The sequence below is a fragment of the Carettochelys insculpta genome, chromosome 3, assembly GCF_033958435.1.
Source record: "Carettochelys insculpta isolate YL-2023 chromosome 3, ASM3395843v1, whole genome shotgun sequence".
Lineage (NCBI taxonomy): Eukaryota > Metazoa > Chordata > Testudines > Carettochelyidae > Carettochelys > Carettochelys insculpta.
Window position 1 is genome coordinate 36,701,381 of NC_134139.1, and position 15,925 is coordinate 36,717,305.

Sequence of the window (15,925 nt, forward strand, 5' to 3'; positions counted from 1 at the left end):
CCAATAGCAGATGAGCCTCTCCATAAACTTCCTAGAACTCGGGACAATCAGATTAGTAGCAAACCATCACTTAGTTATAAAGAATTCTGTTGTACAGCACTTCACAGACAACACATCTGCATTGTTTTATATAAGGAAACAGAAAGGTATCAGTTCATCATCTCTAGCAATGACAAAATCAGATTATGGATATTGTCGACTCCATAGGCTAACCCCAGTTGCTCTTCATCTTCCAGGAATGAACAACATAGCTGTCAGTCTGATCTCTGGAGAAGTCCATCATCAGACTGATATTTCAACAATAGGAAATCCCATCTCATTTGCCATCAAAGGGAACACAAAGTGCCCATTTTTTTGCTCAAAGATGAGCCTGGAGCCCAGGATCCACGAATTACACTTTTCTCACACCACAGAATTAAGTCTTCAAGATATGCAAAGTGAAGACAGATTGTACCTGTATCTGGCACTGCTTAATGTCCTGGTAATGACCCCTCATGGACATTTGCTTCGCAACGTCCATAAAAACATTGTATTTTTTTTTTCCAGTGACTAGCAACAACAGCTTCCTGAACCAGTGCTTCTTCTGAGGTGGTGATTTGATTGCTGCATGGTTCCAAGCAGCTATGCAGGGCACGTAATGGGCTTTGGAAGTGCTGTCACAATTATATCCTGAGATCCAGGAGCGAATGGGCAACATCTGGCTTCATACCAACTTCTTATGAGGGTGAGGGATTGTCCTGGGAACTTGATCAAATCAGGGAGGGCACACAGGTAACCTAACAGGTCAGTAATGGTCAATCTGCAAAGCACTGTAAGATAGCCATGAAAAGCACACAAGAAGTTTTGTACAGCAACTGCATCAACAGGAAAAATAGACCAAACTAATTCAGTTTGAAAGAAACCTATTCCACTTTGAAAGATGATTCTAGAGCTGGTGACATATGCAGAGTTGGTGTGTAGTGATGGATTATGCCAAGTATTGGTAAACATCAAACCAAATGAACTTGATTTGATAGTTTAAAACCCCTGTGTAGACAAGACTTCCAGCTCTCTAAACTCTCAGTAAATTCACTTTGCCTACTCCCAGCTAGTCATGCTCAACCTTTCCCTCCCAGTGCTGCTTCACACTAATCTATCAATCTTCATATTGTCTGTTCAGCGCTCCAGCAGTGATTTAAAGGGCCCAGAGCTCCCAGCTGCTGCTCTTTTCAAACCTGACCTAAACAAAGTTGTTACTAATCCCACAAGTATTTTTATTCTCTAATATTAGAGCAATTGTTGTGTTGAATATGTTACTTACTGTTATAGAATCAATCTCCAACTTAGAGTGGAAGAAAGTAGCTCAGCACAATTACAAAGAACAGGAAGTATTAGAATAAGTTATGTTGGCAAAAACTGTTTGCCTAATATAAAAATACCAACATCTTTCCCAATACAAAGGGGATAAACTTACCATAAAAGTCAAAAGGATTTGATTGTTCAGGGCAGGCATAGTTGCAATCACTAAAAAATGTTATCATTTCTGGAGGGTTCCCACAGAAAACCAGTTCTCCAAAACTCATGATGGCGATTTTGTCAAATAACTGGTTGGACAATACAATATATAGTTATGAGATCAATTTAGTACTAAACAAGAAACATATTAACACTGAAGTAGTGCTTTACAGTTTAGTAAATCAAAGGGACTTTGCCAGTAAACATAGGTTTGACCTGTCGTTAAATTTCCTTGTTGTATTTCTGCATGGCCAAATGACTTTTTAATCATACTAATAGAACTGACCCTTCTTAAAAGTATTGGATCCTACCAGGTCAGAAGAGAAAGGAACAGTTTGAACACTATGAATTCTTGACTTTTCACTTTTGACACAGACTGGCTTTGTGACCTTGGTCAAGCCACTGACTCTGTGTCTAATCCCAATCTGTAGAATCAGTGCAAAAATACTGATCTGCCTCAGGAGGGTCAGACCCCTTTCTGAAAGCCATGTCCTTTAAAGATGTCTCTGGTTAGGTACACAAAATCACATAAGGTCACGTGTTAGGTACATTGTCTTTAAAAAAAATAAAACACAAAAACTATACACAACTGTCCCTCAATCTATCTGCTATTAATTGGCCAATTTCTAGTCTAATGTAAGAAATGGCTTTTGGAGAGACATCTGAAGGAGAACTTGTTATATATCAGTTCATAAAGGCAGGTTTAGCATCATTATATGGCTTGGGTGACCATATCTCCCTGTCCCAAATACGAGACAGGGAGATACGGGTGGGAGGGGCAGCTCCTCCTGGCTCCACCAAGCACCGGGGAGCCAGGAAAGAGGCAGCAGCCTCCAGCAATCCCAGGAAACTGCAGGGAAGCCGCAGCTGTCAGTGATCCTGGAAGCCCTGGGGAAGTGGCAACCCCTGGTGCTCCCCAGGAGCCTGGAGAAGCAGGAGCCACCTGTGATCTCCTGGAGCCATTGAGAATTGGCACCCACCAGCCCTCCCCAGGTGCCCCATGGAAGCTGCAGCTGCCAGCAATCCCCAGGAGCCCCAGGGAAGCGGCAGGGACGTGGTAGCTGCCCACACTACCCCTGCTTCCCTGAGGCTTGGGGAAGTGACTCCTGCCAGCAGCTGCGCCTGCACAGCTACAGCAGAGAAGGTCAATGGGGATGGCTCACATACAGGACAATTAGTCCCTTTTTAAAAATAAGTCAGGACTCCTTTTTGGCATCCCAAATACAAGACCGTCCTGCCCAATACGGGACGGACGGTCACTTTATGTATGGCAGTGGGAAGTGTGATCCGAGAAAAGAACAGAAAAGTGTAAAGGAGTAGAGTTATAAGAGCCCCGAGGATGGGGACAAGCAACTTGAATCTGATGCAGTGAAAAATGGGAATTAGTGCTGGGATTTGAAGCTCGACTGTATTTAATTTTGTAGAAAATAACTCTCATTGTCAGGAAAATCTGAATGGAGTGATGCTCAATAAGAAGCTATTATCATTTTGATATTGCTTACTCTGAAAAGTTCTGACCGTGGTTGATGAATTGTAATAATCACAATTCTGTCTTTGTGAGCAAGTTCTGAAAGCAATAAGACAATCTGATTTGCTGTCATGCAGTCCAGTCCTGTAGTTGGCTCATCAAGTAACATGACCTCTGTGAATATAACAGGGATAATTTCTGAAAACTCAGTTAAATGTTGAACAAACCATATAGTTTCTGTCTTTTAGACAACATTCAATGCACACCATAGAATTATCTCTAAAATGTGACAGCTATGCAAATCCATGTACACAAAACTACAACACATTTATTTTTCTAGCCTGACCCTTCAATCTTTACTTGCTTCAGTTGTCTAATTTCAACCACAGGGAATGCTGTAGTGAATACAGAGTGCAAGATCGGGTCCTTTATTTGATACTCAGAATTAGAAATTGATCATTTTTATGTTCAGTTTTTCACAGCATGCTACCCAAATAAATTCAGTGTTTGTCAGCTTTTAGAACTACCATTATAAAATGATGCTTGTGAGAATAGGATGCTACATAAAATTAGCTAAAAATATGTATTCTGCATGCACACAGTGTACACAACTGCTTTAGATAATGAAATTTATATATATTTTAAATTATCCTGTGGAACTGAATGTAGTTCTGTTCCTTAACCATTCTTATTAGTGCATTATTTTCTTTATAATTTTAATGTATATTTTATTATACATTAGGATGTGGGTGTAGGAGGCAGTGTAGGAGACATTATTAGTCTCTGTGACTATTGTGATTATACCAGAGTTCATGCAGTGTAATAATGTAGTGCACATCAGTATTTCATCATTCAAGGGAAATTCAAATCCCATTGCTGCAAACCTTGATTCTTTGAATTATTGCAACACAATTGTCCCTTTTTGAGTTTCCAGCATAAACAATAAATTTCTTCATAAAAATGTTCAAAAAAGTAGTGGATACAGGACATCACTGCTCTAAAAGTTGCATTTGCTAAAATTTGGGGTATACGTCATTCACTGTCTGGTTGAATAAACTTATATTTGAGTGCTGCTATACTGTTATTCGGTTATTCCAATTGGACTGCAAATTTAAGTAACTGTCAAGACAAGTAGATCCTGTGTATATGCTACTTTTTGGCTTTCTTTTATATCCAAATAAATGCATATAAAATACATAAGTAAAAATAATGAATAAAAAATTAGCATATACATAGCACTTTGAAAACAAAGTGCTGAATAAACATTACAAAATTAACCCTTACAACTCTTCTGTGAAATAAAGTGTTTTTTATTAGCTCTGTTTGAAAGATGGGAAACAGAAGGACAGACAAATGTTGTTATAGAGATTTAAGCATGAGGATAAACATATGCTTAAATCCCTACAAGATCTAGGCATCTGCTTAAACTTATCTGTCAGAATATAAGTGTGTATGTCAGGGCGTAAGGCCACAGTCTCTTGAAGTCTCCGTCTAGGCTCTAGTCACTAGACATTTCTGCCTCTCTGCAGGGCTGATTGTGCAATCAGCCTGCAAGTTGAAATCAATGGCAGTTTGAAGTGTGGATGTGTGACAGAAGAGAATTGCTATTATATTTGAAAATGTCATTTGGGGTAGGTGGTGGGAGTGTGAGCAAAGTGACAGCATAATGAAAAGGACAGGATATTTGTTTTATTTTGAAAAGCTGTTCAGTACTCACTAGGATCTTGTAATAGCTGGGCTGCAATTGAAACACGACGCCTCTCACCACCAGAAATTCCTCTAAAACTGTGGCTTCCAATTACATTAGTAGCAATGTGACTGAGACTCAGCTCAGTCATAACAGCATCTACCTGCAAAATAGTTACAATTTTTAAAATATGTGAAGTAATGTTCACTGCCCAACTCAGCTGCAAACAATTTTAAAAATTGTGAGAAACAACCTGTCCCAAATAAGCTGCCCATGCTTTGTAGTTAGTGGGAGTTATTTACAGTAATCTGAATTTATTTTATTTCGTTCTTGGATGGGAATGTAGAATTTCATTTTCAGGTGACCGTTTACAAAACGTACGCTATAACATTATCATTAAAGCTCAGCCTGGATCAGTCAGTCAGTCAATTGACTTTGACACTGGTTTTCTAATTATACAACCGAAATACATAGTATCTTACCCATCTGGCTGTTTTTTATGCATTGTGCAGGGCTGATCACTCTGTCAGAGTCTAATGACTAAATAATGTCATCTTCAATTCCTCACAGAAAAGCAGCAGTAAGACGTGAGCATGGAGGAGAGGAGGAGATATAAAAGTTTTGTTCTTCCAGGAGGGAAATGATGGAATTCTAAATATATGTAGTGGGGTCCAGATACTATGGTGATGGGCACTACAGGAGTTCTGAATTTGCTATCAAGTCAATTCTCCCATGCCATAGCAACTCATACTAATTCAGGAATGATTATTTCATTAGAATGGAACAAGGTGGGTGAGAACATCTTCTATTGGACCAACTTTTGGTGATGAGAATGACAAGCTTTTGAGCTGATACAGAGCTCCTCAGGTTGTTTTCTTCTGTATAAGCTCGAAAGCTTGTCTCTCTCACCAGCAGAAGTTGGTCCAATAAAAGAGACTCTCTCACCCACCTTGGCTCTCCAATATTTTGGGATTGACACAGCTACACTAATTTCACTCCAATATTCATTATTTCCTGGAAGTTAGCATGAGACAATACAAGCAGTCAAGAGACTAAAGAGCTTTATTCCTGGTTCACTTGAACTCCTGTGTGATCCTGAGCAAGTCACTTCACCTCTCCATGCCTGTTTCCTCATTTGTAAAATAGGAATGATGGTATGTGACTTCCTTGGTAAAGCACTGTGAGATCAATAGATGAAAAGTGCCACCTATGAAAGGATGATGTGCAAGCATTAACTGAAGTTGGGAATTCAAATCTGCTAAAAGGTAGTGTCTGTGAAAATAAGGTATATGGCCTGCTGGACATACCTGAAAAGCATACAAGATTGTCTTGTTTGTCTCAGAGGAAGAATAAAATATACTGACCTTCTTTTTGATGAAATTGGTGGAATGCTTTTGAAGTGCAAGTAAAGCAGTATAAGTCAAAGATTCTTCTATGGTGAGATAATTTAACAAGGTATCATTCTGTAAAAGGAAAAGAACAACCCTTTGTAACTCCAGGTATAGTTCTGTTTGACACACATTTCATGCCAGCATAGTTTCATTGACTTCTGTAGAGTTACCCTTGACTTACAGCAAGATTAATTAAATCACAATCAAGCCATACGATTCTATTATTATTCTCACTACAACTTTGTGATACCACAACGTATCTGAATTAAATTATAAAAACAACCTGTTGAACATATGAGAAGCAGTTCTTAAATTGTTCCTTCTTCAGCTCATGCCCATTCACATATACGTCACCAAGGAAATTTCCTTTATGTATCAGTCTTCCTGATATTGCATCCAGCAGAGTTGTTTTTCCAGAGCCTGTTGGTTTAAAAAAATTTATTCACATTAATTCCGATTTTTATTACAGCAGCACCTATTGGCCCCAATCAGGGGTTGTGATACATTGTCCTAGACACTGTAAATGCATTTAATGAAATATATAACATCACTAACAAGAGTGTGAAAAGGCGCCCCATCAACATTAAAGGGAGTTTTAGAGTCTGTGTAAATTAATATTTGTCTCCAATTGCTTGTTGAGCACCTTTTTTATGCTTGATGCTATTCCAAACATTGAGCACTACAGTTCCTGTCCCATCCTTTACTATGTAAACAGAAAGCCAAAATAGACAAGAATGGAGGAGCAGGGTTGGCTCTGCTTGGGAGGATGGAAAGCATTTCTTTTAGAAACATTTTAATAGGAGACTAGTAGATTTTTGTGGGAAAAATAAGTTAGGAGGAGAAAATGTAAATAAAGAGATTTCACTTTTGGTTCCATACAGCAATCACATATACAGACCTGGAAAACTTGGGCAAAAGCCATGTTGTGACACAGCAGCCCCCTTAGAAAAAGGTCCCCCATTCTTTGCAAACAAGTCTCGTCTTAGGTTTGACCAACTCACTACACCAAACACACCTGTCAGGGTATTTGTTGATAATAAGTAACAAGTAAGGTGTCTACCTGAAGCTTCTAACTTATTACATCTCAATCATTGTGAAATGTATGTATGGGTAACATTGAAGGAATAATATGACTATTTTGAAAGAATACAGGGTTTTTTTGTTTGTTTCTTTGTTTTGGGGGGTTTTTTAGTTTTGTTGTAAACGTTAGACACCAGGGATTGCTTTGTCTGAGTGATGGACGGAATTGTTATTGCTGTGTGGTTAGCCAACAAGGTAAGGTGAAGCCCCGATTGTCTAGCTTTGCTTCCCAAGACTATCAATGAAAAACCATCTGAGACAACTGCAAACAATTGAAACAACTTGGAGTGAGAAAGGCCCATTATTACAGAAGAGGGAACATGCTATCTATGAATAAAGACAACAGACTGTTTCAGCATAATAGAGCGTGGGGAAAGGCACTCTAGATCCATTCACTGAGGAAATGTCCTATGGAGCAGGGATATTTTCATAAAAATTTGGATTTTGGTTCCTGTGAAGCAAGCGAGCTCTGCAACAAAGTGAACTTTCAGGAGAAAGCATACTTTATTAGCTAGGAAAGTTGACTGTGAATGAATACTGGCCATAGTCGGCATTTTATGCTTTTGTTCGATATTGTGACCATTTCTGTCTTATTGACTTTTCATTTTTTCTTAAATAAACCCCTGGGTGTAGAGGTTCTGGAATTTCTGTGACCAGTCAGTTCAGGGGCTGGATATCACAGGGGAATGCTTCAAAGGATTTGAGTACAAGAATGAATATATTGTTAACCTGCTTGCCAAAGACAGGGCTGCCATTGCCTGGAGGAGCGTGCTTGAGTGGCTGAAAGGCTAGCAATGTCAGGGCATTAACTTAAAGCTCCCATGTGCAAGACCTTCTCTTATTAGATGCAGGGAGTTATGATGTGATTCGTCATCCTTGGTACCCTGAGGATGACCGCACATATATGCTACTGATACTGTTGTAAATGCCATGTTTTCAAAGAGACAAGTTGACAATGGCTATGCATGTATTGATACAGCTTCTCTTTCTCAGAAAGTCTTTGATGGTCAGCAAGAGTTCCACTATTTTAAAATTAAAACCTTTTGGCTAAATTTTTGGCCCTGCTAAGGTCACTGGTGCACTGCAAAATGACCTTAAAGGGATGATGCCTGAGAATCTACAAGTGGTCTTCTAATGCCAGAGTAGCCAGCTCTTCCATGGTAGGCAATGGGAAGGGATATTCTGGTGTCAAGGATGTGGAGATGTATGGCAGTGCACTTTACTAATTCTCACCAGTGTAATGCTGCCAAGAGGGCCATTCACAGGCTAGAGAAATGATGGGCAACCAAGAATGGTGAGTAGGCTGCCTGAGTGGGCCTCCTTCATCAAAGTGGGCAGCAGCAGCCCATGGGGTTCCACCTGTGGCCATGCAGGCCCCCTATCTGCCCCCCTCCTCCACTTGTCTCTTGTGCACTAGGGCACGAGAGCCCTGCACTCCCTCTTAACTCCCAACACTTTTGGAGCAGTATAAATAGACTGATTTGCACTCTGTCGCTCCTCCCCCTCCCTCCCTTCCAGAGCTTGAACAGCTGATTTGCTGTGTTCTAGCTCTTGGTTGGTGAAGGAGAGAGCAGGGATGGAATGCAAACCAGGAGATCCGTGGTGTTCTGAAAGTGCTGGAAGGGAGAATGAGGAGCAGGAGCTGTGGGGCTCCAGAGTCTCTGTGCACAGGATATGTGTGGGGGAGAGGCCAGACGTGTGGTTTGCGGGCTTCAGCTAGTGCCCCAGTGGATCTCAGCAGCCTGCAGGTTGCTCATCACTGGGGTAGAGTCTGTTGATATAAATCAAGTAAATTATAGATGTTAGTAAGCCAATATCATAAATACTGTCTGCATTGTGGACTTACTACAGAAGTGTCCCCAATCAGAATGTTCTACAAAATGATTTTTTAAAAAGTAGTATTGTTTTAGGTTTGGAAGTTTTGAACTACTTACCAGAGTTTCCCAAAATTGCCATAATCTGTCCACTCTCTATGTGAAAGGTGACATCTTTGAGGATCTGCCTTGTGTACTTTTTATGATATGAAGGGATATCCCACCAAGGTCCAACATGTTCTCTTTAAAAAAAAAAAAAAAAAAAAAAGGAAGGTTGAAAAGAATTGAATATAGCATTTGGAAGAATTTAAAATAACTTGTAAAAACTGTTACAAAAAATTGGTTTTGTGCCCTTTTTTACTGCTTTGATGTATAGAGGATCTGAAAAATATTATAAGGTTTTTTTTCTTCTGCTTGTTTTTATCTTAGTAGTACCAGATTTAACCTTCTGGTTTTTCTGGGGCACCCAAGGCAGGTATAAGTAATATTTCTTCTTTGAGTGAATGCTCATATTAATTTTAATTAGATTTGTTGGTGCTACATGTACAGCAGCTGGCAGGATTTTCCTCTAGCAGTGTTGGGTGTGTGGCCTGGGCATGCTCTGGGGTCATGCCTTCATGTTGCACAATATAGGTCCCTGCCAACCTGCCATTCTCTCCTCCTCCTCCTACCAGTTCCTTCTTGCTGCCAGTGACAGTTCACCCAAATGTCTCAGCTCTTGCTTCAGCAAGTACCCACACTGTTGCAGCATCTTGTTTTTGTATACAGTTACTCTTAATAGTAGTTTTTGTAGTAGTTTAATTAGTGTTAACATTTCTATAAGTTTCAGAGGGTACCCCCTCTTTCTCTCTCCTGGGATCGGGCATGCCTCAGTCCCCACTGGTTTAAAGTCTGTGAGGTCTGTGGCAAGCCTATGCCCAGGAGTAACCCACACACTTTGTGTCTGAAATGTCTGGGGGAGAGCCACCATTAGTGCTGTAAGATCAATTGAGGGGTTTGTCCCAGAACTCTGAAATCAGAGGAGCCTCCCAAGAGCCTCGCAAAGAAGGGTGTGCTCCATCTTTAGTCAGACCTTGACTCAATGGTGCCAAATCCAAGCACCTCCTCTTCAGTGTTCCCTCTAATCTTTTCCAGCTGTGCAAGGATTTTCTTTATGGATGTGCAGGATAAATATGTGCACTGAGGCATATTCAGATGTGCACTACCAGTAGAAATAAAAAATCCTATTTGTTGGCTCTGCTAATCAGAGGATTGGCATTTGAATCTTTCCTGAGCAACTGCACAAGTGCTCAGCTTATAAGGAACAGTGGTCGTCATTGGTGCAGAGTGCGCTGGCACTGATGATGCACAAGACAGTGCCAAAGAAAGAGTCATCTAGATCAGAGACCCTTGGCACCACCTCGGCTCCACCCACCAGGCCCTTACATGGGCCACAGTGCATTTCTGGTGCCCCAAAAGAAGAAGAGACTGAAGAGGGGTCCCTGTCCTCCAGCCCATATGACATTGGACTGCTGGGTCACTCCACATGGTAGAAAGGGGATTCTCTCTCCCAGACCATCTCAGATGGCCAGAGAGGCCTGGGTCACTTCCAGCTTTTGAGGCCCTTAGCCATAATAAAAACAAAAAATGATAAACGTGAAAACAAACTCAGGCACCAAAAAGAGCGAGACATAATTTAAATATTGTTTGTAGTTTTACTGGCTTATTTTGTGCAAATGCACTAATTATTGAGGAATGTGCATAAAACAAGTTCTGAAATGTATCAAATGCCAAAAATTAACAAGTGTCTAAATTTGATGCCCCCTTTTGAGCATGAGGCAAATATCAAATGGCATTCCTGCTCCCACCCCTCTGATTGGCCCTGCTCCCTCTAATTCTCAGGCCTCATGCCCTTATAATCCCCTTCCCAGTCATTCTTCAGGAATCTTTTTAATGAACAACTCCTTTTATCAGAGGTGCATTCACTCCTAATGCTAGGGGCAGTGGAAGAGGTTTCCCAGGAGAGGAAGGGCAAGGGCTTCTATTGCCATTATTCCCTAACACTGAAAGCAAAATGAGGCCTCAAGCCCCTTTTAGACCTGTGAGAATTCAACAGGTTCATGAAGAATTTGAAGTATCACACACACAGTCTCTTTCATTTCAGTGATCTTTCCCTTGGATCCAGGGACTGACACATCACCTTCAGCTTGAAGGATCAAAACAAAAAGCAGTCAAGTAGCACTTTAAAAACTAGCAAAATAGTTTATTAGGTGAGCTTTCGTGGGACAGACCCACTTCTTCAGACCATAGCCAGAACAGACTCAATATTTAAGGCACAGAGAACCAAAAACAGTAAGCAAGGAGGACAAATCAGAAAAAGATAATCAAGGTGAGCAAATCAGAGAGTGGAGGGGTGGGGGGGAAGGTCAAGAATTAGACTGAGGCAAGTATGCAGACGAGCCCCTATAGTGACTCAGAAAGTTCCCATCACGATTTAAACCATGTGTTAATGTGCCGAATTTGAATATAAAAGTCAGCTCGACTGCTTCTCTTTCCAGAACGGTGTGATAATTCTTCTTCAGTAACACATGTACCTTTAGGTCATTGACAGAATACCCCATTCCATTAAAATGTTGACTAACTGGTTTGTGGATCTGGAGTGTTTTGATGTCTGTTTTGTGCCCGTTGACCCTTTGTCTAAGGGAGTTAGAAGTCTGTCCAATATACAAAGCATCTGGGCATTGTTGGCACATGATGGCATATATGATGTTAGTAGAGGAGCATGAGAAAGTGCCCGTGATTCTGTGAGTAACCTGGTTAGGTCCAGTGATGGTATTTCCAGAGAAGATATGTGGACAAAGCAGGCAGCGGGCTTTGTTGCAGGGAAAGGTTCCTGGGGTATAGACTGTGGCTGTTAGTGAGGATCCTCATGAGTTTGAAGGATGTTTCCATTCACAGTGCAGTCACTCTCTCTCACAGAAGTTACATCAGCTTAGTGGTGAACCACACTCCCTACCAGTTCACAGTCCTCTTGATCGTCTCCTCTCCAGCAACTTGGGTGTTTAACAAATGCATGGCCATCATGGATGCGTTCCTGCACAGGCAACAGGTGCAGGTGTTTCTGTACTTCAACAAATGTCTGATGAAGGGCCACTCTGGAGACCAAGTGGAGGTACAGGTCATGTTCTTAACAGCAACTTTCAAAGAACTGTGTACCATTTATGAAGGATGAAAACTCGGTAGCGTTTATGTAAGCAAACTGGTGTGGTGCCTTCTCCTTTTCCTGGAAACCCTCATTTTCATTTTGTACACCTGGAAGCATGCTATCTCCCCTGAGAGCAGAACAAATTGGTAGATTGCCTCATTATGTTCTTTCACACCCACAAGGTCCAGATATCGCAAACACCATCTTCCATCAGTGGAGGATTTCCCAGGTAGATTCGTTCACCACATTATGCAACAGCAAGTGCCAGCAGTTTTGCTTCTTCCTGAGCCACAGCCTGGGCTCCATTGCATATGCATTCCTCCTTCCCTGGGAGGATCACCTATTGTATGCATTCCCTCTCATCCATCTCATTCTCAAAGTTTGGCAGAACATGGCCTCAGTGATTTTGATGGCTTCAGCCTGGCCCCATCAACACTGGAACATATCTCTCCTGGAAGTGTCTATGGAAGCTCCCATCACCTTACTACTCTTCTCGGACTTGATAAGTCAAGATCATGGCTGTCTTCAATACCCAAACCTTGAAATGCTGCACCTCACATCGTGTGTCAAGAACAAGGACTGCTAAGCAGAGATAGAGTTTGCCTATCTTGGAAGGGTAATAGAGTATTTGGATACAGACTGGCTAGCCTAGTGAGGAGGGCTGTAACTGGGCTCGATGGGGGGCAGGTGACCCAAATCCACAGGTAAGTGAAAATCATGGAGACCTTGGAGAAAGATCAGAAAATAGAGGCAGCAATGAGCTATAATAGCAAAGATAAAGGAAGGACAAGGCAGAACTGGAGGGCAAAATCAAATCCTTATTTAAGTTGTCTGTATATAAATGCAAGAAGTATGGGGAAAAAGAAAGAAGAACTTGAAATGCTAGTAAATAAACACAAGTCTGACATAGATGGTAGCACAGAGACTTGGGATAATACATGTGATTGGAATATTGGTATAGAAGGGTACAGTTTGGTCAGGAATGATAGGTAGGGAAAAAAGGAGAAGAGGTGCTGCCTTATATATTAAAAATGTGTGTACTTGGACTCAGGTTGAGATGGACATAGGAGAGAGATTTGCTGAAAGCCTCCAGTTAAGGTTAAAGGGGTAAAAAGCAGGGGAGATGTCATGGTGAGACCACCTAATCAGGAAGAAGAGGTGGAGAAGACTTTTTTTTTCCCCAAAACAATTAAGAAAATCATCCAAAGCACAGAACTTGGTGGTGATGGGGGGACTTCAACTATCCAGACATCTCTTGGGAAAAGAATACAGCTAGGCACATGTTACCCAACAAATTCTTGGCATGCACAGGAGACAATTCTTTCAAAGGTGGAGAAAGCTACCAGTGGAGGAAGTTGTTTCATGTTTGATTTTAACAAATGGGAAGGAACTGGTTGAGAATTTGAAAGTAGCATGCAGGTTGGGTGAAAGTAATTACGAAATGATAATGAAATGATAGAGTTCCTGCGTCTAAGGAGTGATAGAAAGGAAAACAGCAAAATAAAGACAACTCAACGCTGATCGATAAGGGCCTATGGAAAGCAAAACTAAGAGAAAAAGCAGTTGAATACAGTTGGCAGTTTTTCAAAGGGACATTACTAAGGGCACAAGAACAACTCCTTTGCATAGGAAAGATGCAGTTTAGCAAGAGGCCAGCTTGACTTAACAAGGAGATCTTGAATGACCTAAAAATCAAAAAAGGATTATATAAAATGTGTAAACTACAGCAAGTACATAGGAGGAATTTAAACAAAAAACACGGGCAGAATTAGAAAGGTGAAGACACAAAATGAGCTCAATCTAGCTCGAGACATAAAAATAAACATGAAACCATTCTACAAATATATTAGAAGCAAAAGAAAGACCAAGGACAGGGTAGGCTTGTTGCTCAATGAAGAAGGAGAAACAATAACAGAAAATGCGGAAGTGTCAGAGGTACTTAATTATTTCTTTGTTTCAGTCTTCACCAAGAAGGTTGATGGAGACTGGATGTCTACCATAGTGAGTGCTAGTGGAAATGGGGTAGGTCAAGAAGTTAAAATAAGTAAGGAAAAAGTTAAAAATTACTTAGAAAAGTTAGGTGTTTTCAGGTATTCAGGGACTGATACATTTTGTCCTAGAATGCGTAGGGAGCTGCTAGAGGAGGTATCCAAGCCACTGGCTATAATCTTTGAAAAGCCATGGAAATCAGGAGACATTCCAAAAGACTGGAAAAAGGCAAATACAGTGCCGACCTATAAACTAGCAAGAAGAGCTCATTGAAGGACATAACGAGAAACCAGGAAATTACAGACCAGTCAAGTTAACTTCAGTGCTAGGAAAGACAATGGAACAAATAAGTAAGAAATCCATCTGCAGACATCTGGAAGATAATAAGGTGATAGTAACAGTCTGCATGGATTTGTCAAGAACAAATCATGTGAAACAAACCTGATAGTTTTCTTTGACTGGATACCAAGCCTTGTGGATAAAGGGGAAGCAGTGGATGTGATGTACCTGATATATAAGGCATATGGTATGGCATCAGATGACCTGCTTATGCAGCCTAGATGGGGCTACTGTCAGGTGGGTGTATAACTGACTGGATAATCATTTACACAGAGTGGTTATTAATGGCTCACAGTCATGCTGGAAGGGCATAACAAGTGGGGTTCCACAGGGGTCAGTTTTGGGGTCAGTTCTGTTCAATATCAATGATTTAGATATTGGCATAGAGTTTGCTTGTTATGTTTGCAGATGTTACCAAGCTGGGAGGGGTTGCACGGGCTTTGGAGGTTAGGGTCAGACTTCAAAATGATCTGGCCAGACTGGAGAAATGGTCTGAGGAAAATAGGATGAAGTTCAATAAGGATATATGTAAAATACTCCACTTAGGAAGGAACAATCAGTTTCACACATACAAAACGAGGAGTGACTCCTTAGCATGGAGTACTGCAGAAGGAGATCTAGGGGTCATAGTGGACCACAAGCTAAGTATGAGTCAACAGTGTAACACTGTTGCAAATAAAGTAACATTAAAAAAAAAGCAAACATGATTCTGGGATGCATAAATGGGAGTGTTGAGAGTAACACAAGAAGTAATTCTCCCGCTCTACTCTGCACTGATTAGACCTCAATGAGAGTACCATGGCCTGTTCTGGGCATCCTATTTCAGAAAAGATGTGGAGAAATTAAAGAGCATCTAACATGATTACAAGTCTAGAAAATATGAGCTATGAGAGAAGATTAAAAGAACTGAGTTTGTTTAGTTTGGAAAAGAGAAGCCTGAGAGGGGACATGGTAGCAGGTTTCAAGTACCTAGGAAGGTGTTACAAGGAGGAGGGAAAAAAATTATTTTCCTTAGCCTCTAATGACAGGATAAGAAGCAATGCTCTGACATTGCAGCAAGGGGGGTTTAGGCTGGACGTTAGTTAAAAAAATCCCAACTGTCAGTGTAGTTAAGTACTGGAACAAATTGCCTACATTTGCTGTAGAATCTCTGTCATTGGTGATATTTAAGAACAGGCTGGATAAGTATCTAACAGGGAAGATATAAATGGTGCTTGGTCCTGCTGTGAGGGAAGGGGACTGGTCTTGATGACTTCTTGAGGTCCCTTCTGGTTCTAATATTGTGTGATTCTATGGAAGCTCCATAGGTGAACCTGACAGAACTCACTTTTTTGGACCCACTCAGACAAGTCATCCTTGGCAGTAGAAAACCCTCTGCTAGGGTTAGCTATCGGGCCAAACAAAAAAGAAGTTGCTGTAACACCATCTCTGACACTCATGTCCACACCCCCTATACCACACTACCTCATCCACTTTAAG

At 41.0% G+C, this 15,925-nt stretch overlaps 1 protein-coding gene across 1 annotated transcript in view; it reads right to left on the reverse strand.

Annotated features, from left to right (window-relative positions):
- Positions 1-15,925, reverse strand: part of ABCG5 (ATP binding cassette subfamily G member 5) — a 35,811-nt gene that overhangs the window by 17,830 nt on the left and 2,056 nt on the right. The window contains exons 2-7 of the mRNA XM_074988537.1: positions 9,055-9,176; positions 6,324-6,460; positions 6,014-6,112; positions 4,680-4,812; positions 2,997-3,136; positions 1,454-1,583 (exon numbers count right to left, since the gene is read on the reverse strand). Of these exons, the coding sequence (XP_074844638.1) occupies positions 1,454-1,583; positions 2,997-3,136; positions 4,680-4,812; positions 6,014-6,112; positions 6,324-6,460; positions 9,055-9,176 (761 nt within the window). The remainder of the gene's footprint in view (positions 1-1,453; positions 1,584-2,996; positions 3,137-4,679; positions 4,813-6,013; positions 6,113-6,323; positions 6,461-9,054; positions 9,177-15,925) is intronic.